The sequence below is a fragment of the Trachurus trachurus genome, assembly GCF_905171665.1.
Source record: "Trachurus trachurus genome assembly, chromosome: 14".
In the NCBI taxonomy this organism is placed as follows: Eukaryota; Metazoa; Chordata; class Actinopteri; order Carangiformes; family Carangidae; genus Trachurus; species Trachurus trachurus.
This window is the reverse complement of record NC_139903.1, coordinates 7,780,625-7,803,026: the sequence shown is the minus strand read 5'-3', so window position 1 is coordinate 7,803,026 and position 22,402 is coordinate 7,780,625. Positions and strand designations below refer to the sequence as shown.

General features: G+C 42.5%; 2 protein-coding genes across 3 annotated transcripts in view; one reads left to right on the top strand and one right to left on the bottom strand.

Annotated features, from left to right (window-relative positions):
- dbn1 (drebrin 1) overlaps positions 1-22,402 on the top strand; it is a 105,158-nt gene that overhangs the window by 33,471 nt on the left and 49,285 nt on the right. The gene's annotated exons all lie outside the window — the stretch shown is intronic.
- Positions 1,287-15,796, bottom strand: LOC310997222 (ribosome biogenesis protein NSA2 homolog; the record flags this gene model as incomplete). The annotated part of the gene is made up of 2 exons (XM_083986899.1): positions 1,287-2,230; positions 15,656-15,796. The coding sequence occupies 2 exons, from the start codon at positions 15,794-15,796 to the stop codon at positions 1,538-1,540; spliced, it is 834 nt and encodes a 277-aa protein (XP_083843025.1). The 3' UTR covers positions 1,287-1,537.

Below are 22,402 nucleotides of genomic sequence, written 5' to 3'. Positions count from 1 at the left end.
ACCCACACGGCTCTTTGTTCCCTTCAGCGTGCTTTGCTCCCAGAGACCTGGTTTTGTTTTTCGTGTGGTTTTCAGTCGAGCGGAGCACAGAGTAGTTTGTCTAATCTGATGGCTGGGACAAATCTGCTGCATTCCTGTGCTGCTCCTGGTGGTGACGCTGCTGCCAGACCGAAACTTTGATTTCAGAGCCAATACCAGGCAACACCAACACCAATACCGCAGGGATCCGACTGATGGATGGTTGTGAAAGAAACGGCGGAAAAAAAAACTCCTGCCAGGAAAACAACAAAACCACAACAGGTGTTAGGCATTAGCTGTCACTTTGAGGGTCTGATGCGCTGCGTTGGTCGTACGTGTAGATGATGTAAATAAACAGCATGTTGGTTTTGTGGTTGAGTCTGAGTCAAGTCTTAAGAGTCTCAGAGCATTCAAAAACCCAACTTGCCTTTTAACCAAATAAGTTACCAAACCAATTTCTAAGCTTCGGGCCAAGTCACCAAACTTATGCTCCAGTCCTCAAAGTTGTGCTCAAACAAAAGTCACTAAAACCCAAAAGTCATGCTCAAATGACTAATCTAATGTCTCTAAAGTGATGTACAAGTTCTTTAAGCAATGTACGAGTTGCTAAAGCAAGTATGAGTTCCCAAATTCATTTCCAAGTTCCTTAACTCATATGAGTTTTCAAAGTCAAAGCATTAGCTCCCAAAGCTACAGACGAGTTCCCAAAGTCATGTACAAGTTTTTAAGGACACGTATGAGTTTCTGAAGTCATTCACAGGTTCCCAAAACCATAAACAAGTTCCCAAAAGTGATTCACCAATTCCTGAAGTAGTATGAGGATCGTAGAGTCATGTATGAGTTCTTAAGTGATGTATGAGTTGCTAAAGCCAAGTATGAGTTCCTTAAATCATCTGAAAGTTTCCAAAGTGATTCATTAACTCATATGTGAGTTTTCAAAGTCAATGCATTAGCTCCCAAAGCTACAGACAAGTTCCCAAAGTTGTGTATGAGTTCCCAAAACCATGAACGAGTTCCCAAAAGTGATTCACAGATTTCCAAAGACATGAGTTCCCAAGTGAAGTATGAGGATTGTAGACTCATGTATGAGTTCTTGAAGTGATAAGTACGAGTTGCTAAAGCCAAGTACAAGTTCCTGAAAGTTTTCGAAGTCAACTCGTTAGCTCCCAAAGCTACAAACAAGTTCCCAAAGTCATGTATGAGCTCGCAAACCACGAACTAGTTCCCAAAAGTGACGTACCAATTCCCGAAAGTGAAGTATTTGGATCTTCTTTTTTTTTTTTTTTTTTTGTTGTCATATCAAGTTTATTTATATCAAGTTTATCACCTCATTCATTTTCTTCAAACATTGAACAAAACAAAAAAAAACGGTTGTGTTGCGTCCGCGTTCCTCCTTTAAAGTCCCGTGAGTTGAAGGCCTTGACGTGTTTACATCTTCGTGATCTTTGTGGAAAACGGTGACTCCTCGTGTAAACAGAGAGTCACCAGGTAGCTACAGTCTGTATGAAGGTTCAGAGTCTTAGACCAGCAGGACGGCGTTAATGCAGCCGTCATTTTCTGGGTTGTTTGTCACTTGGGCGTATTTACCCCAGACGACCTTTCCTCCTTGTGTGACCAGACCCAGCTCGCTGACGTTGACCTCTACGACCGTTCCCTTAGTGATGACGCCCAGGGAGGTGTAGAGCGGCGAGGAGGGGTTCTTCTTCACGCCGAGGATGGGGAGGCAGAACGTGGCCTTCAGCTCTGGATGTGTGACGTGAGCCTTCTTGAAACGCAAACCCATGGGTCTGATGAAACGCTCATACTTTGGAGGTTTACGGGTGAAGCCGTCACCGACGAAGCAAACTTTAGTCACCATCCTCTTCCAGGCTTTCTTCTGTCTCTTTCCAGTCTTGATGACCTTCAGCACTTCTGTCTCTCCTTGGGCGCGCACCTTCGGCAGCGGCACCTCCCATTTACCAGCCTTCTCTTTCCTCTTCTGTTTGATCATGTTGGAGAGGACTTTAGCTCTGGACTGTCCCTCTCTGTCCAGGAGATAAGCTGGCACTGCTCCCTCCGGCGTCTTGTCGTCGTTCTTCTGTTTCGTCCTCCTCTGTTCGTGCATTTTGATGGTCTTCTTCATCTGGATCTTCTCTGCGTGTCTCTGTTTGTGGTAGAGTTTGGCCTTCAGACCTATCAGCTTCCTGGCCTTGTGGGACCGCTCGTAGAAGCTCTTTAAGCCACGTTTGAGTTTCCCAAACCATGAATAAGTTCCCAAAGGGATGGATGAATTCCCAAAGAGAAGTATGAGTTTTCAAAGTCATGAGCAAGTCTCGTAAATAATGTATGATTTCCTAAAGTTGTACAAGTTCCAGAAGTCACGAAAAAGTTGCAGAAGTTGTGTAAAGTTGAGACGGTCATGACCAAGCTTGTGTCGGAGTATAATCACCAAAGCGTTCTCTTCTTGTGCGTCACCAAATATCGAGATGTCAGTCACGTCTGAGCTCAATTTGCAGTTCTGAGCATTTAAGTCACAGTTGTCAGTCTGATTTTATAAGTCATATGAACTCTGTCTTTTTATATCTCAGACTTATTGTAAAGACCTCTCTTTCAGGCCCCTCACAGACACAACAATGTTTACAGCTACAACTGGTGAATTGTTGCCATCCATAAGCGTAGAAACTATAAATTTGTTCCAGTTTATTGAGTTTGTCTGTCTGTAATGTGCAGCTAACACATGTCATCAGATGGCATGCTTTGATATTGGCAAAACAAAACCTTTAAAATGAAATACTCATGATCTCCACGGTGGTTTTGATCCAACGCAGTAAACAACAGCGGGAAACAAAAGGGACAAATGAGCGATAGCAGCTTTGGCCTGCAGTTTGCTGAGTTAAGCACTCTGCCTTAGTAGAGTGTGTTTATGTGTGTGTTTTAGAGGAGGGAGGGTGGCAGATTATGTGAGTACACAGGGGCATTGTGGGTAAGTTCCCTCTGCCTGGATACAAGCAGTGCAGCACTTTCCTTTCCATCTCTTCCGCCTCTCTCTATTTATTTCCATCCACATTTGAAAAGTGCAAAACGAAGCAGAGTAATAATCACGATGTTGAAGCTCTTCAGTCGTCCAACGTGTCTCCAGTGTCTTTCTTGCATTTACCTTCTGACGACTGTAGATAAGATAATAATAATAATCAAAGTGGTTTTAGTTATTTTTCATATTTACACAACACAACAAACATCCCATTCAGAAGAAGACAGTAAGTCTCAAAAAATACATCATATATACAAGTCGAAACTACAGTAACGGTAACAAAACAGATCATACTAATACCAGACATTAGACATACCCAACACCTACGTGGCCCAGACACATGAAGATAAATAAAATAATAATAATTTTTAAAAATGGCAAGGGGGAACTGTAGATAAGACAAATTAAAGTTTAAGGTTAGTGATGGGAATTTAGAGCTGGTCCCAGTTGAGAACCAGTTCCATCTCCATCAATCCATCGACATCATTTGTCTATTTGCTGAAAAATTATCGATATCTTCTAATTTGCAATGATGACAAAGCAATGGTTTCACGTTCTCGTCGAAGAATCCAAAGTATTTTCGCCTCTCACCTCCGACCGGCTCTGAATTCCCATCACTAATCTATTTTCTGACGCCCTCTCCGCTCGGTTGGACAAATATTGTTTGGTTCTGTTCAATCCAGATAACGACAACAGCAACACTGACACCAACATCAGTTTAGACCGATAGCTAATTGTGCACTGATTGATTTTACATTTAGAGATGCAGCCCCACGGTTACCAATGGAGACATCACTTACAGCTGCACTCGTTGTGATTTATGTGAGAAAAAAACAAAACAAAACACACTTTTGTCTCCAAATGAGCGTGAAAATATTGCAGCGGCTCAGTTCATGTGCAGCGAGGAAACAGCTGCTTATGAGGAAAAAAAAACACGCTTTTCCGCCTGCAGCCCTTCGCAGTCGGCGTCCAATAAATCAGCCGTGGATGCTCGATGCCTCGCAGCTATTTGAACATGACAGTGGCCCAGTGCACACAGCTTTGTAACAGAGGCCTCGTCCAATGATCTACAGCTCTGCACACACACACCCTGCCTGTTCAATCCACTCTGTTAGCATGAATTAGCATTAATGAGTCAGTGGATCCGTGGATCTCTGTCGGCACAAAACAGCCGTACAGTTGTACTGTTATGTTCGGAAACGTTTTTTCAGTCAATAATTTCTCCCCTTTAATAATACCAATTGGTGTTGTATTTGATATCGTTGGAAAGCCTGATTGGTCACCTTTACAATGAGGTACAACTGGTAAGGATTGTGCATTCATGGAATGAGCAACACAGCTAAACGTGTGGGTAGCGCCCAAAAAAGGGGCTATTTGACCAATTAAAGACTTGAACCAATGTAAGAAATCATTGTGTATGTGTTGAAGGAGTTTACATCTGGATAAAGTAAATATTAACTTATGCAGCACACTAGCCAGCTTTAAAATACTTTTTTTTTAAATTATGTAATTTTTCGTTACAATGTGGAAAATTAAGTTCATTGGATTTACTGTTAATTCTGGATAGTGCGCTGTTGCCTATTCTTTATTTTCTCTATTATTATTATTATTATTATTATTATTATTATTATTATTATTATTATTATTATTATTATTATTATTTCTACTATTATTCTAACCCATCGCCGAAGTTGGCTCCACAACGGCACGCCATTGGTTGTTCAGGTCGGGTCAGTGTGAACATGACAGTTGAACTCTCATGCGGTCCGTTAGTTATGTGAATGTCTCTACCAACTGTCTGGAGTATGCCACAAGTTGGAGCTAAAAAAAATGAAACAATGTGAAAACAACCCTTTATTTCACAACCACTGACTTAAATAGACCTGAAACTGAATTAAAAAAACATCTGAGACTTAAATGACTCAGTTCAGCCTTTTTATATATTTATCATTTTGGAAAAAAAAGAAGAAAAGAATGGATAAATATGAACGGTAAGTACGTGATTTACAGTAAAAGGTTTACAGGACAGTAACATGAAGCTCTGAGTCGGTCCACCAAGTCTCCTTTAATGATGTGGACGAGCTGAATCAATAACCGTGACCTTTCACTGTCACTGTCATTATCCTCCTGTGGGAACTGGGATTACTGTCGACAGAGGGGACTCAGTTCTTCACTAAAGGTGGAACGTTTTCTTGCATCATGGAGCATTGTGTCTTCTTTTTTTAGTTTAGTAGAGGTTTGTTCTTCTTTCTAACAGATGTAAGGACATTTTTGACATTACCTTGACATGTTTCGACTCAAAACATGTCAAGGTAATGTCAGAAATGTCCTTTTGTCCCTTTGTCTGTTAAAAAAAAGTAAGCTGTAGTTCCTCTCCTGACCACTAGAGTGAGTCTCCAACAGGAAGTCAGTCCCCATAGACTGAACATACTAAAATGTCATTTCACTTTACAGCCTGGTGCAGAAACAGCTTTGGTCTCTACAGCTAATTTAACAAATGCAAATTTTACACATAGTCACAGTGTAATATAAACCTAATATAGCAAAGAAAGAACATTGAGGAGTAAATATAGATTAAAATAGTACAATTATAAGCTTCTTTCATAATTAATCACAAATTATATAGAGTGAATATTTCAAGTGTAAAATGAGGACATGAGTGTTGCAGCCCCCCTCCCCTCATCTCCTGCTGCATCCCCCCTCGAAATCCTGTTTAAACTTCACCCGGCCTCTCGCTCTCTGTCACTTTAAGTAAGGTCTCATCTTCTGGGCTCGTTGGCAGATCAACTCCCAAACTCTCAAAGTCCCACTGCACCCAGACGGATTAGGCTTTTATTTGTTTAATTATTTATTTCATTTCATTTTATTTATTTGTTTATTTCTTTCCTTTGGCAGCACGGTGCTGCAGCGTAACAGCAAAATGCTATTATGTAAAATATGAGGCTTACTCTGCACTCTGGGACAGTTTGTGCCTGATTTTCAGCAATGCACACACACACACACACACACACACACACACGAATATCTGCAGCAGTTTTAAAGGTTGTTCCAAGTATTTTCCACATCAGCTTCAGGGTGAAGTTGATATCTGAGACTCGTCACCTCGTCTCGACCTTCGGCACCTCTCACAACCGAGACGAGGCGAAACGAGCAGAAAAGAAAACTGTCCAATCAGGTTTGACTTTGTTGTCGGTAACTTTTCTTTATTTTTATTTCTGTAGTTCTGTCGAGGAGGGAACGGTTGGAGTTTGTGCTGGTGTTGGATTTCAGGCAGATTAGTGATGAAAATAGCCACAAAGTATTGACTTCTCAAGCTGATGCCAACATGAAACAGGCCTCCAGCTTTTTAAGACACAAGAGGCTCAGTGTAGATCATTTTAAAAGTCTATAAGTCACAAGTTGAAACATGTATACATATACATAAATCACACACACAAAAATCACACAAAAATCAGTATTTGGTGGAATAACCCCAATTTTCAATCACAGCTCTCATGTATCTTGGCGTGCTCTCCACTTGTCTTTCACATCCTACTCCTGGTGCAAAGATTCAAGCAGCTCAGCTTTTGTTTTGATGACTTGTGACCATCCAACTTCCTCTTGATCACATTCCAGATGTTTTCAATGGGGTTCAGGTCTGGAGATTGGGTTGGTCATCATGACAGGGTCCTGTTGATCTGGTGGTCGGTCCTTCATCCACACCTTGATTGACCCGGGCTGTGTGGACATGGAGCAGTGTCCTGCTGGAGTTGCAGAACAATAATCGGAGCAGAAGGAAGACAGTTTTTCTACCAGGATAACTTGACCCCTAGATCAACACCAATCCTGAGTCCAATCCTCATTGTCTTTTGTCAAGACCACCTAACCCAAGACTAAAGCAGACCAATACCAAGACAAGACCAAGACTTTGAGGGTTCAAGACCGAGTCAAGACCAAGACCAAGGGGGTTAGGGTTAGTTTGGACCGAGTAAAAATGAAGTCGATTGGTCTTGGTCTTGAAAGTGTGGTCAAGAATCAGTCTTGAGTCCTACAACACTATGGTTTGCAAACCTCAGCCTGACTCTTTTTTGTTTCTCATTGATAAAGAGCCTTTTTCTAGCTTTGCACGGCTTCAGCAATCGTTAATTTTTTTTTTAAAATTCCCATTATTTTTAAGGTACTACTGGCATACTAACACAGTTTTTGTTGCAAAAGGATAGTGACGACCACCACAGCAGTGGTTTTTATACTTTTATACTAATAAAATAAGATCTGGGTCAGGTGAGGTGTGTCTGTGTTGGAAGTCAATAGACACTGGAATGGACGACTACCATACACAAAGAGATACTGATTATTTGTTCCAGAGCTGTATATATAACTATATATTATAAGGATAAAAGGTGATGTCGTGACAGAAAGCAGAGACCTTGTTTCCTATGGTTTGTTCTAGTTTTAGTGTGAAAAACAAACAAACAAACAAACATGAGAATTATGGTTTTCCAGGAACAGATGAATATTTTCATCTCTTCTTTGGCTCCTCGTCCTCCTGCAGCTACCTACACATCTTCACTCCCACACAACCACTCACACATCAGGGGAGTAGGAGAGTAGAGCCGGCTCTACTGCAGCTCTACTCAGGCCGACAGTAGGAACAAAAAAAAAAAAAAAAACGAATGTGAAATGTAAATGTGGATGTAAATAATAGAAAAGGTGAAGGAACAGCAGCTGCGACAGATGCTGCAGAGCCCAGGCTATAGATATCCACCAGGCTCTAAAAATAACCTGCAGGACGGGGGTAGGGGGAGTAATAGAAAACTGATGTGGAGGAGGAGAGGAAGGTGTTCTGTCTCTCTTTTATTCTGTTTTTTATTTATTTTCTAAAATTCACCTTCTCCTCAGAGTCAGAAGAGATACAAGTTGTTGGACACATCTGAATACTGTATTTATATCCTATATTTACGTATAAATCACAATAAGTGCAACAATCAGAGAATCAGAGGAGCTGCTGTTTTTTAGGATCAAAATGAGTTAATGTCTGCTTATGTTCATGTCGTGGTTGCCGTGGTTACGGATTATATTCTACAGATGTAAAGTAAAAAATAAAAAACCGTGAAGGTTCTCAGTCATCCAGGTCATCTTATTCTTGTGGAGTTTTAGTAAAAAGCAACTGGACTTCTAACTGGACTTCTGGCATTAGTCTCAGAACTGAAGAAGCCTCTTGGATGAGAGGTGAAACGTCTTCAAGCAAGAAAAGAAGTCCAGTTGCTTTTTACTACAACTCCACAAGGATCATCACCAGTCTTGTTTTTTTTCTGTCTATAGTTTTCCTGTCCTGTCTTCCCCTCGTCCCGTCCTCCTGTCCCTTTCATCCTGTCTTCTTCTTACCTGTCCTCCTCTCGTCCTGTCTTTTCTTCATATCCTGTCATCCTGTCTTCCTGCTGCCCTGCCCTCCAGTGTCTTTTCTTCACATCTTGTCTTCCTGTCCTGTCCTCTTGTCCTATCATCTTTTCATCCTGTCTTCCTCTCCTCCTGCCTCGTCCTGTCCTCTTGTCCTGTCTTCCTGTCTTTCTCTCCCCCATCTTCCTGGCTCAGTCTTCCTTTCTTTTCTTCACATCTTGTCTTCCTGTCCTGTCCTCTTGTCCTGTCATCCTTTCTTCCTGTCTTCCTCTCCTCCTGCCTCGTCCTCTTGTCCTGTCACCCTGTCTTTCTCTCCTCCTGTCCTTCTTCCTGTCCTCCTTTCCTACCCTCCTGTCTCAGTCTTCCTTTCTTTTCTTCACATCTTGTCATCCTGTCTTTCTCTCCTCCTGTCCTTCCTTCCTGCCCTTTCCTATGTCTTCCAGTCTTCCTGTCCTCTTGTCCTCATGTCTTGCTGTCCCGTCCTCCCTCGTCCTGCCTCATCCTGTTCTGTCCTCTCCTCCTGTCCTTCCTTCCTGTCCTCCTGTCATCCTGTCCTCCTATCATCCTGTCCTCCTGTCTTTCTCTCCTCCTTTCCCCCCTTCCTGTCCTCCTGTCCCCCTGTCCCCTCCTGTCCTCCTCTCCTCCTGTCTTTCTTTCCTCCCTTCCTGTCCTCCTGTCTTTCTTTCCTCCCTTCCTATCCTCCTGTCCTCCTCTCCTCCTGTCTTTCTTTCCTCCCTTCCTGTCCCCCTGTCCCCTCCTGTCTTTCTTTCCCCCCTTCCTGTCCTCCTGTCTTTCTTCCCTCCCCTCCTGTCCTCCTGTCTTTCTTTCCTCCCTTCCTATCCTCCTGTCCCCCTCTCCTCCTGTCTTTCTCTCCTCCCTTCCTGTCCCCCTGTCCCCTCCTGTCCTCCTCTCCTCCTGTCTTTCTTTCCTCCCCTCCTGTCCCCTCCTGTCCTCCTGTCTTTCTTTCCTCCCTTCCTGTCCTCCTCTCCTCCTGTCTTTCTTTCCTCCCCTCCTGTCCCCCTGTCCCCTCCTGTCCTCCTGTCCTCCTGTCTTTCTTTCCTCCCTTCCTGTCCTCCTGTCCTCCTCTCCTCCTGTCTTTCTCTCCTCCCTTCCTGTCCTCCTGTCCTCCTGTCCCCCTGTCCCCTCCTGTCCTCCTCTCCTCCTGTCTTTCTCTCCCCCTGTCCTCTTGTCCCCCTGTCCCCTCCTGTCCTCCTGTCTTTCTCTCCTCTTGTCCTTCCTTCCTGTCTTCCTGTCCTCCTGTCTTTCTCTCCTCCCTTCCTGTCCCCCTGTCCCCTCCTGTCCTCCTCTCCTCCTCCCTTCCTGTCCTCCTGTCTTCCTGTCCTCCTGTCCTCCTCCCCTCCTGTCCTCCTCCCTTCCTGTCCCCCTGTCATCTTGTCCTGTCCCCCTGTCCCCTCCTGTCCTCCCTGGTCCTGCGGCTTCATTAATCTAATTACAGACGATGCTGGATCACAGACTGCAGGATTAAGCGACAGCAGCTCTGATCTGAAGAAGATGTCTGTTAATCTCTCGTCTGGCGGCTCGTTACTTTTAGAAGAACTTGACGTTTTGCTTCCACTCGGTAAAAATTAATCCTCCGTGTTTCAGATCGACCAGCGGCGGCGGCGCATTGGAGGAGCCGCTGCCTTATTTTACTCAAGGGTCAAAGGTCAGCTGAACCCTGTTGAAGGACAAGCAGCGAGCACCCCCACCCCCCTTTAGATGTAGTTTTATCTAGCTCCTTCCTTTTATTTGGTTGTGTAACGGCTCAGTTTTCCCCTCAGGGATTAATAACAATCTGCTCAGTGAACGTTATCGATCGGATCTGAGAGGACTGAGGGCGAGAGAGGTAGACGGAGACAGGAGAGAGAGAGAGAGCGAGAGAGAGAGGGAGGGAGGGAGGTTAAGTGCTCTGGTGATGTAACACAAACAGGAGGAAACAAACCTCGTGTGTCAGTCCGTCCATATCAAAAAACCTTCGCCACCATGGTTACGGTGATAACAGCCATGGCTTGTTTTAGCTTCAAGGAAAAGATGTGATGAATTAGCCTGCACATAACAACACGGTGAAGTAATGGTTGTGTTTTTAGTTGGCGCATCCTTCCTTCACAACCTCCTCCTCCTTAATATTATTTATCGTATTTAACGCAATGTCCCTTTACCGCTGTAATAATGACAACGACCACCAGGTGTCGCCTTCTACGAAACGTAACTAGCTACAGGTCAAAACAAGCCGCTGCGTAATTTTTTCTTTTCTTGTTTTTACTGGACAGTCTCAATGAAAAAAAACAACAACAACCAAGAGGTTTGATTGTATTGATTTCTGATGATTTTAAATTTGTGTTGTTGTTTGTTTTTTTATCAGGGAACTTGATGAATTCTGCTTTAATCAAATGAAGTTTTACAGAGAAATGTGATTTTTTTTTGTTTGTTTAGCACAAAACTTCAGATATTTAAAGTTTTTAGTTCTGGTTTAGTTTCATATTTCATATTAACGCGATGTCGCTGCACTTTCCTTTTACTGCTGTAATAATGACAACGTCCACTAGGTGTCGCCTTAATACGAAACGTAACTACAGGTCAAAACAAGCCGCTGTGCATTTTCTTTTTTAACTGGACAGTTTCAATCAAAATACATCACGAGATATGATCATATGTAGGTAGAGTGTGTGTCATTAGTCTGACAGGTTTGTGTATTTGGCTTAAATCTGGTTTAGTTCGATATTGGCAAAGACATTGAAGCTTTGACGATGCAGAAGAGTCATCAGCTTGTGATTGGCTGGTTGAGGTCACGGTGAAATCCGATTGGATAGATGTCTTCCTGATCGATCCGAAATGTTAGACTCATGGTAATCATAGGAACGGTGAGGTAGGGCGCTGTTGTAGTCGAGGGGGGGAGGGAGAATTTGATTAAAATGGCTGACTGTGGGGCTTAGCTGGTCGCTGTCCTTTTTATCAAATAAGCAGCAGGAGATAGGGGACTATTTTCAGCGGCGGATTAATCCACAGCAAACTCTCTAGTGGTCGTTTTTGTGTGTGTGTACTCTAAATAAACTACAGTACAGTGTGTGTGTCTGTGTGTTCATGGAGATGTGTGTTTAACAGTTTGAAGCAGCAGCGATGTGTCACCGTGGTTGTTTGGCGCTGTGCTGGATTATTCTGACCGTCATTCAGAAACTGATCTGACCTAGATCTCTGCGATCTGACTCCCGCTGCACTCCACAGTGAAACACAACGACAATTATGATAATGATGAACTGCACATGTTGCTGGAGTTTGTGGTTCAAAGACGTTTTTTAGATCTGTAGGATCTTGGAGGTCTGGAGCAAAGTGATAAGGCGGCGGCGGCAGTGGTGTTGTCATCACGCCTCACTGCCGTCACACACTTTGTTTGAGCTGTTTTGTTCCTGCATGAGTGGACTAACAGTCACAAGATACCCAGTGTTGTTTTTCTATGTAAAACGTGGCTGCAGAGCGTTAGAGGTCAAACTGTATGGACTGTAGCACGTCCTCCTACTACTTTTACATTTTTATGGCTTTTTATTCATCAATATGTCACCGTGACTGGAAAAGTATGACACACAAATGCCCAGCAGCTCTGAACCAATCGTATTTCACACATTTCTTTTATTGGCACTGATGTTTAAAAAAAAAAAAAAAAGATGTTTAAATGTTCTGGACTTTGAGGATCAGGCTCGAGGAGTTAAATCTGTGAAATCACTAAATCATCTTCAGTTGGTCCAAAATGCAGCTTTGAGGCTTTTCAGATGGAACCAAAGGAGAGGAGAGCACATTAGCCCAGTTTTAGAGCTTCCTTTCATTCACTTCCCATCGCTGCCAGAATATACTTCAGAAATTCAATGAATCAATTATAAGGCATTAAATGGATTGTCTGGAAGCTGCAGTCCTCATCTGCTCACAAAGCGTCATGCTCACAGAATCTGTGACGATGGTGAATCGCCTCTGTCTCGTATTTAGTGTTGGTGTTTTATCCGATTCATCAGGTTAAATGTTTTTACTGCTAATTTTTCTTGGTTTAAGCTGTTTGAACCTCTTAAAAGTCACCATCTATGTGGGTTTTATCATTTTTTTGAACATTATTGCTGCCAAACTACTGAACAAAAACAAGGAACTTTCCTATTTATTGCATAAAAAGGAAGTAACCACTATGTAATATATCAAGACCCTCACAACTCCATCCTCAAGCTGGCAATGAGATAAAATAATGACAGAACAGAATTCATAATGACAATATCAGAAAATAAATAATAATGTATGTTTGAACAAATAACAAGAAAGTGACATGAGAACATTTCCAAAACTGTTTCCAGTAAGGTTTCTGATTCTGTCCAGTAAATATCATCAAGATACAGTAAATGCACTCTTTATGAGTCAGTTATGTAACATCACATCTGTATACAGCTGGAGCAGCAGCAGCAGCAGCAGAAGAAGACTGTGTGAGACAGGAACTAGAGGAACTATTTCCAGCCTCCAGACTGAACCACAAACACAAGAAATATGTAGCTTATTAAAAAATTACTCATGTTTCTGCTGAGCTAAAAACCCAGCTATGTTCACAGACAGCTATGAATAGCACTGAGGGAGTCTTATTTATCAAAGGAAAAATCCATCCAGCTGTGATGAAGTGATTGTGGACAATGATGTTGTGTTGGAGAAGTTGATAGGTAATGGCACATTTCAAAACCACTGAAATCAAAATACGTTTGGCCATGTTGAAATGAAAAAGATGTTTGTGCTGCTTTGATCTTTGTATTTCCACTCCTTTTTTTCAGATGGTCAGTATCAGCATTAATTTCCATGTCAGTTTCTATGCAGACGATACAGATGTGTGTACGTTGCTGCCTTTACAACAAACCGGGCTGTTCTTCTGTGTGTCAGTCTTCATTCATTTAAAGTTAAACTGAAAAAGACAGACTGCACTTCTACAACACTGAGACTGAGAGGCACTTTGCCTCTGAAAAATCGCACATTTCCTCTTTCACTGGAGAAAGCTTGGTTAAGATGCTGAAGTCATCCCACAGGGATCATATCAAAGATACCAAAAGTATATTGTTTTTATCCAAATTAACTTTTTTACCATCTTGTAATTTAGAATCAGTTCTACAGCTAAACAATGAAACTCAGACCTGTTTTTCTTAAATGAGTTGTGACTTGTTTCATATTGAAACAGAACAGATCACAGACCTTTAATGTTCCTCTTTCTTTATTAAGAAGAATGTATTGATACCATAACATGCATTTAACAGATAAAAGTCCTACATTGCCTCAACCAATGTGCAAAGAGTTTAGCATTAAAATACAACTTTAAATTTCAATTTAAAGGCCATACAAAGTAGATATTAAATTAAAAACACACACAAATCACACAAAAAGTTCAATATAAACTGTACACATTAAATGCTAAACAATGCCTGTACACAATTTGATAAAATATTTTTCTGTGTCTGTTTTTCTGTAACATATAGATAGTATAGGCGTAAGCGCCAAAAGTGATATGTGGTATGTTAAAATCCACTGTAAATTTGAAATCTAATTATGAATGGGTGATGTCCCTTCAGTGCTGCAGCTAACTGTGCAGTTACACACTGTTCTGCGTAAACTCCTGCTGTTTGTCATTGGGACATGACGGACACTCGATGCAGTCCAGATGTTTGGAAATATGAGATGACTGTGTTTCATTTGTTTGTAAGTTATGTATCAGCTGCAGGGAACATGACATGAGACTCTGCACACTGAACCATCTGTTTGTGATTTCACTCTTTCGTTCTTTTTTTCTTTCTTCCCCCCTCTGACAAATCTGAACAAAATGATTAATTGAGCGTCCAAATTCATCGGCCCTCCTCATCTGTTAAACTTGAGAGTGTACATTTTACTGTTTGATAAACCCACCTACACCCACCTGACTGTCGTGTCCCGGTTTCTGCGGAGTTACATCAGATACTCTGAGGAAACTAATGGGAAACAGATGTTGGTGTAATGTGGTTGGAAAGGTTGGTTCATCCCCTCCGGAGGAAACGGGATCTTTTATATAACTTCACTTTTATTCTTGAAATACTGCAGCTTCAGGAACTTGTTTTATTGTCATGTTGTTGCAGGACATCACAGACCCGTTCACTTTAACGGCTCTAATGTTGTGAATCTCAGCGAGTAATGTAATCACTTGTTCACTTAAGCCTAGACGTTGTTTTAAATGCGCCTCACACTGAGTGACCTCAGCATAATACTTTTAAACACTGCAGCACTTTATCTTATGATGAGACTCTTTAATGTGATGTAGCTGTGACTCAATTAAACTGCTTTTTCTTTTGTTCGTTTGTGTGCTCTGAGACAAACTCTGTCACTTTAAAGTCATATTAAAGTTGATGAAAGTTTCTCTTAGAGACTATGTAGCCATTACAGAAAGTGATCAGTCACATCCCAGAAGGTCGAGTCATTTATCACCTCATGGTTCTGTAAAACAACCACGAACGCTGCAGCTTCTATCACTTCTTTAACACTTCTACTTCTACACAGAGTACATTTACATAGATGGATGTGTAGGTGGGTGGATGGATGGATGGGTGGGTAGATAAGTAGATGGATGGATAGATAAGTAGATGGATGGATGGACTAATTGATGGATGGATGGATGGATGGATGGATAGATTTAAGGATAGGTAGGTAGATAGTAGATAGGTATATAGATGGATGGATTTATGGGTAGGTAGGTGGATGGATGGATTGATGAATGATACATATATGGATGGATGGAAACAACAACGGTAAAACTACTATACTAATGAAGACAAAAACAACAAGGGCAAGTAGTTACTAGTTACAAAAGTCAGTGAACATCAAGATAAGAAATTCTTCTATAGTCCAATATTGTGATATAGAGGTCGGCCGATATGGATTCTTTATGGTCAATGTCGATACCAGTTCTTTTGACATCGGCCTTAGCTGATGGCCGATACTGTACAAACATGCTGCTGATTATTTGAGGCCGATATTGCTTTTTCTCAATACCAGGTTTTATTTTGTACAAATATGAAATGTCGTTGTAATTTGACTTTCTAGAGAAGTTGCGCTTTGTTACTTTCTAATAATGACAATGACAACTACAACAAGAACGACAAGTAGCTGCACTTGAGACTCAACTCAGGAGTTACTAAACCAACAAACTAACTAAAAACGGCAGATTCAAATCAAGGCAAGAAGTTCTTCTATAGTCCGATATCGTCATATAAACATAACCTTAGTTAGCTCGACTGTTAACTGATAACAGGGACACAGATAGAAGAGTGTTGAGGTCCTGATCTTCGCCGTGTGGTGAAACATGGAGTCATGTTGGCCGGTGTCCAGCAGCTGCCCGTCCCCCTCTGCACTGTCGGCCATTACGGACATAAAGACAGAAAACAAACAGGCTACGGCCCGAGAGTGGCCATCTGTCTGCAGAGAAAACAGCATGTTGAGACCTCATGTGGCGTCCTGGAGCGCTGCCACGCCGTCTGATGACAGCCTCTAATCTACGATGAGACAGAAATACTTATTTTTCCATTAGACGGTGAAGCTGTGGGACGGGAATGAAAGAGTGTAACTGAGGTTGACAGTGGAGGGAAACACTCGCCGGAGCTGCAGGTGCTCGCTCTCATCTCTTACCCACTCGAAGATTAAACCTCCCCTCCTCCTCCATCCTCGTATCTGTGTCTGCAGACGTGATATCCCAGCAGGCCGAGCTTTGTCTGACTCATTCTTTGTGCTGAAAACACCTCGACACACTTTTCTCCTCGTCTGGTCACCGACTCTCTCTGCTCTAATCTGCCCTGCCGGGGGAATAACTGGGGCTTTCCTTCCCGTGGCACAGATGAATTATTTCTTCAGCACACAGAGAGTTTCCTTTGTAAACGATGCTGCTTGGCTTGTTTGGTTCTGGTTCTCCTTCCTCACTACGGGTGACTTCTTATGATGCAGCGTGATGTCTAGGGAACAATGATCTGACAGGTTACGAGGAGGCAGCTGGGCCCCATGTCCGTTCATATTGGCACATTCGGTTTTCATATGGCAGCTCCGAGGTGTGAATGGATATGACTGTGAACGTGGAACATGAAGTGTTGATGAAATGGAGCTTGTTGATCCTCCTGAAAAAAAAAAATACCGTAACAAAACACAGTCTGGTTGGAGCGAAGCTTACGGATTACAGCTGGAGGTTTCACGTCCAGCGTGTTCATACATGTAGGAGTAATGTTTATACACACAGCTGCTTAGACTTCACAGCCTGAGTAATGTAGAAATACACAGTAAAGCTCATTGTAGCTTATTCAATCAGAAAAGGCAAGGAAAACCGGAAAAACGACAATGCTGACATGCTGCTAGCTTTGCTGTTATTCCAATTAGCAGTTGAACATTATCAAGAGCTGAAGGAAGATCGGCCTCTCATTGGCCGGGACGAGCCACCCGCCAAAGTCCCGTCTTCCTGTTGCAGTTCTCACCGTCCCCTCGGAGAAAGGAAACATCAACAGGAACCACGGATATTTCTATATGACTGTAAAGATATTCAAATGTTGTAAGTTTACGCCATTTGCTGTCCAAGAATGACGTTCTGGCTTGTTTGCCGACCGGCTATGGCAAACGTTTTATCTATGAAGCTCGGCCAATTGCTCCACATGCGCTACAGTACGCCCAATTATGTGGGGGACTTAACTCATCTAAACCAAAAGTCTAAAGCCCAACTAGCAAAATGCTAACATGGTCAGAGGAGAGATGCTACAGTAACATACTGATTCAGTTTCTGGTCCAGCAGCAAAGTCCAACAGCAGAAATTACAAATGCTAACATGCTGCTATCTTTTCTGTTCAATGCCAGTCAACACTGATGCCTCCTTCCCAGTATGAATTAGCTGTAGGTGTTGTATGCTGGTGCTAATTAGCCAAATAAGACTGTGATCATTTAGTTCTTGTGCAGAGACACACAGAGAAAGTCTTGAAGCTTCACTCATGACTCATTCCTCTGGTTTGAGTTCAGTCCATGATGTGAAAGATGTGACACTACCCGGCTCAGACTCTCCAGTGTGCACAGTCAGAGCACAGAGTTAATATTTTGGAGATGAAACAGGTTAATACAGGCTCCCGCTAAGTCTTTTATTGTGGATGAATAAGCAGAACAAAAGCTGATTTAAGACAGATACTGTAATCTTTGAGTGGTTCCTCCCACTCAGCAGGGCCGCTCTCGAGCTCAACCATCCACCCACATTTATACTCGGGCGCTCGGTCGGTGCACGGCTTATTTCCAGATCTGCTTGAGCAGTGAGCCGACGCTGCTGCTGCTGCTGCTTCATTTCTGAAGTGCACAATAATAAAAGCTGCTTGGCTGCTCGACAAAGGAAAGTCAGAATGAAATCAAGAGCGTCTCTGATGACTGTGTTCTTCTCAGCCACCCCACCACCTCGTTTTCTTCTTCATTTCTACATTTTTGTCTCCTCCTGACTCTTTCTTCCTGTCTCTGTCCGCTCAATGTGTGAAACTTGCTAAATACAGAAACACTACTGTCCAAATTACCAGTTGCAATTTTCCCAAGGCACAGTACAGTGGCCCCAAGAGGTGAATTCACTGCAACTAAAAAGAAACATGCAAAGACACAACGAGCAACAAATTCAGAAAACAATACATGTGACTAACCAGGCTACAGACTGGTGTGCTAGGATAACTCTACATATTTGAATATATTTTATAGTAAATCTCATTTTTAAACACCACTAAGGAGAGATAGCCGTCCTTAGATCTTATTAAGTCTTTAGGCGTTGAACAAAAGCCTCCCAGTTAGGTCTGTTGTGCTGTTTTTGTGTCCCCAGAAACATTTCTGTTGTTGAGTGTTTTCTGAATTTCTTGTGCATCTTCTTTTTAAGTTGCAGTGCGTTAAAACCCTCAGAGCCACTGTAGGGCCAGACCTTTGGGAATCAAACCTTACCCTACACCCCAATAGTGAAGCTGTTTTTGTGTTTTATCCTGTTAATTGATTGAAAGTTGATGAGTAATTGCGGTAAAATCAGGTCTGACAGACACAATTAATCCATGTAGGTTTTAATGTAGAAACAAACAGGACTTTTTTGGAGTTTATTGACGATATAAATGATCCAGTGTTTCTCATTCAGCCTGATGAAGCTGTTTCTTCCCTGCAGCCTCCGGGCTCTGAATTAATTCATTAGAGTTTTGAAAAGCTGCTGACGTTCGGTAAAAGACGCCGAAGAGGAGCAGCCTCTTCTTTAATGACGATGCTGCTGTATCGATCGATCCTGAGTTTCAACAAAGAGTCTGTTTCTTCTGTGAAATCCTGTGTTACATTAATGAGACTAACTTATTCTTCTTTTCTCCCCTCTCTTCCATGTCTGATCCGCTGCTGTCCGATCCACTCAGGTAAGAAAACATTATCATTTATTCCACACACAGACCTACACAGTGTACAGAGTGTAGAGGTGGAGTCGAGCCTTGAACCTCGTTACTCTCACACGACGATATAAACATCTCAAGCTCTTTTTGAAGTCGAAATCTGCGGGGACGTTGCGTAACTGAAGTGTTTCAGATTTCAAAACTGTCCCTGAGCGATCGATCAAATCTAACGGGTGTAGATAATCAAAGAATAACACACTTCCAACGTCTGTAGCAGACGGATAGATAAAGTACAAAGACATGTTTGCCCTCAGTCTGCAGCAGACGACAGTGTAACGCCACAAGAGATGTTTGATTTTGGTCGCTTGTTCTTCTTATACTCTTATTTTGAGGTTCAAACAGCAGGAAGTGAGCATTAACTATTATTTACCTGTTCTCTTTGCTGAATCTGAATCCGAATCTGAATTGAGTGTTCACTAGTAGTTATCTAGTATGTAAGATCATCCTGTGTGTGTGTGTGCATCTTTTTCTGAATGGTTGATGTGATCGATCGGTTTCTCAGGTCTGTTTCCTGCTGAGATGTTTGTGTGCTGCATGATCGATGGTCGAGGCTTTGACCTTTTCACACACTGTTTCTTTCTCTCTCTCACTCATACACACACCTGAGCTTTAGTTCAACACATTTCCCTGCTCGTTTACCCCGGCTTTATTTTTTTTTAAAGTGCCTGCCCCCCTCCCACCCCTCCTGCGGCGCTGAGTTATTACTGTTCACGGATATCGAGCCGTCGGAGACTCACCTCCAGCCAAGTTCACACTCTGCAGCTTCAGAAGCAGCAGGAGTGTCGATTATCTCTGTGAGAAGCTGCTGCTCTAAGGTCCAGAGACACGATTTAGGAAAAAATACATCAGACAAAGACGACAAGAGGAGGAGAGGGAGATCGACAGAAGCTGCAGTTCCTCTGCTGACCACTAGAGTCAGTCTAGAGCAGTGAGTCTGTCCCCACAGCAGAAATAAACATGTTAACAACCTGGTGCAAAAACAGTTTTGGTCTACAGTCAGGTTGGGCGATAAGGTATCCCACGACATCTTAAAACTAGCAACAGTATCAGTTTCATTTCTGAGTTAGTGTAATGTTTTCCTTCATAAATTTGATATTACACTGAGGAAAAAAGACGGCAAGTCGCATTTGAAGTGAGTCGGTCCGTAAGAAAAACACAACTTCAAAATCCTGAGCTAGATTTTTTATGCCGTAGTTATAACGTGTGTCTTTTAGGCTTCGTACCAATTGTCTTTCAGCGATTCAGAGAAAGATGTTTTGTCTTTTCTTGCTGATGTTGTAAAACACAGCTACAGATGTGCAGCGCCACATCCGTTGTGCTCTGGCTCAATTATCCAGTATTTGTATGTGGTGTTTGGTATTCTGTTTCTGAACGATGAAGGTGCAAACCAACATTTTGGTGACTCCGTCTGAGCCGTAGGACAACATGAGTTTTAATCTGGTCAAGGTCAAACCGTCTACCCTGGGAAAATGTGGAGGTTAAACTGCCACTGATTATTTTATTGTTATTCACACTGGAAGAAATGTGCTTCAACAAATGAAACTTTATTTGCACAATCCGAGGGACAACTGAGCTCAGTTTCGTTTCCATTTCCTGTAGCAAACGTCCTGACAGACATAATGACTGGTACATATTTCACAACTCGGCGTTCTTAATCAAATGATCAGAGAAACACGGATGTCGTCCATCATCCGTCGTCCGTCCCTGCCCACCAGCCGATAGAGTCGAGCCATGAACAGAGTTAACTGAGTTAAAAGGCAGGCCTGTATCGACAGCGCTGATCAATAACCTGCCCAGGGAGGGAGGGAGGTGGACATAAAAGAAGAAATGTCATCTCTGCTGCAATATGTGTTTATTAAAGTGAGACAAAAGGTGGAGCATGTCAATCTTACAGCTGTGTGAGGAGATGAAAGGAGGCAGGCGGCTCAGTAACAAAGTAAAACAGGTTGAAGAAAGATGGAGGGAACAAAGCGCACCTCTCCACCTGTTCAAAAGGCTTTTAAACTGCAGCTGAAAAGTGCACGACGACCGCAGGGGTCCGTCTGTCCGTCTTTGTGTGTCCGGTGCTGCTGTCCACACATGAAATGGACGGCCAGCACTATAGAGGCAGGTAAAAAAAAACAAAAAAAAAAACGCCCTCGGCCTCTTTTCTTTCACAGACGTTGGACTGCAGCTGAGCCCGTGATGTTTTTTACACAACCGGTGAGATGTGACGTTCAGCAGGACACAGAGAACAAACCACAGGATTAAAGATGGAGAGACAGGTTTACTGCTCGGAGATCTTCACCACTAAAAAAAAAGACATGTTAGTTAGCTAAAGGCGGCAGTCCGAGGGAAATAAGGGTAAAGATTCAACCTCAGCAGCAGTTACAGGCTCAGCTGCAGAGAACAGACTGAAATCAGACGGTTTCATGACTGATCCAAGGAAAGGTTTCAGAATAAAACACTCAGAGAAACCAAATCCAGAAAAGAAAAAGAAAAAAAGTGGTGGGCGAGGCTTTGTGTGACTGCTTTGTTGTGACATCACAAAGTGACAGGAAGTCCTGACGGCTGGTTTTAAGGCTTAGTTTCTGAATACAGGCTGTTTGCATTTTTCTGTGGACTGAGGCTTTGATACTTTCACAGTATTAATATAGAACCTAGAGCTGCTTTATAATCACACTACACATGGACATCTACCTTTATACTGTATGGAGCTTTAATACAAACATCTACCTTTATACTGTATGGAGCTTTAACACAAACATCTACCTTTATACTGTATGGAGCTTTAATACAAACATCTACCTTTATACTGTATGGAGCTTTAACACAAACATCTACCTTTATACTGTATGGAGCTTTAATACAAACATCTACCTTTATTTTGAAGGAGCTTTAAATGAGTACATTTGAAATAATCAGTGTTTCAAATCTGACAGCTGACAGTGAAACAGTGACTTTGGATCAGATTAAATCCCTCCTGTTGTTCCAGTAAATATTCTCTATCAGAACAAACAACAACAGTCATGTTTTACAAAACACAGCAGGTGTTCCAGTATCTGTGAGTAAACCTCTCTCTGTCTGTTTACTCCGAATGCTTTCTTCTTTTCTCCTCATCCTTCATCATCATCGTCGTCGTCGTCAGTCAGTACAGTACATCCTTAACCTCGGCCTCTGTCCCACTTTTACCGGGAGAAAAACGTGAAGCAGCAGAAAAATCCTCAATGGATTATTCTCACACTTGCATAACACTGAAGTGAGTCTTTGGTGGAAACACTCAATTTTTAGCTCCTCCTGACTCCCTCTCCTTCCGTCTCTCCTCCTCGTGAGTGATGGCTTTCATCATGCCGTGGCTAAATATTGAAACGGGTTCTCCGCCCCCACCATCGCCGCGCTGCCAGGACGCTGTCAGCTGCAGAGTGATGCGTCTATTTCAAGCTTGGATCATCCTGAATGGGAGGAAGACGATGATCCTAGCTCTGTCTCTGTCTCAGTGAATACGGTTATTTTTGCCACGTTATAGCTGCATGTTTCAGTGGCACCGGGCCGGACAGAGCTTCCACAGGGATCTCAGCCT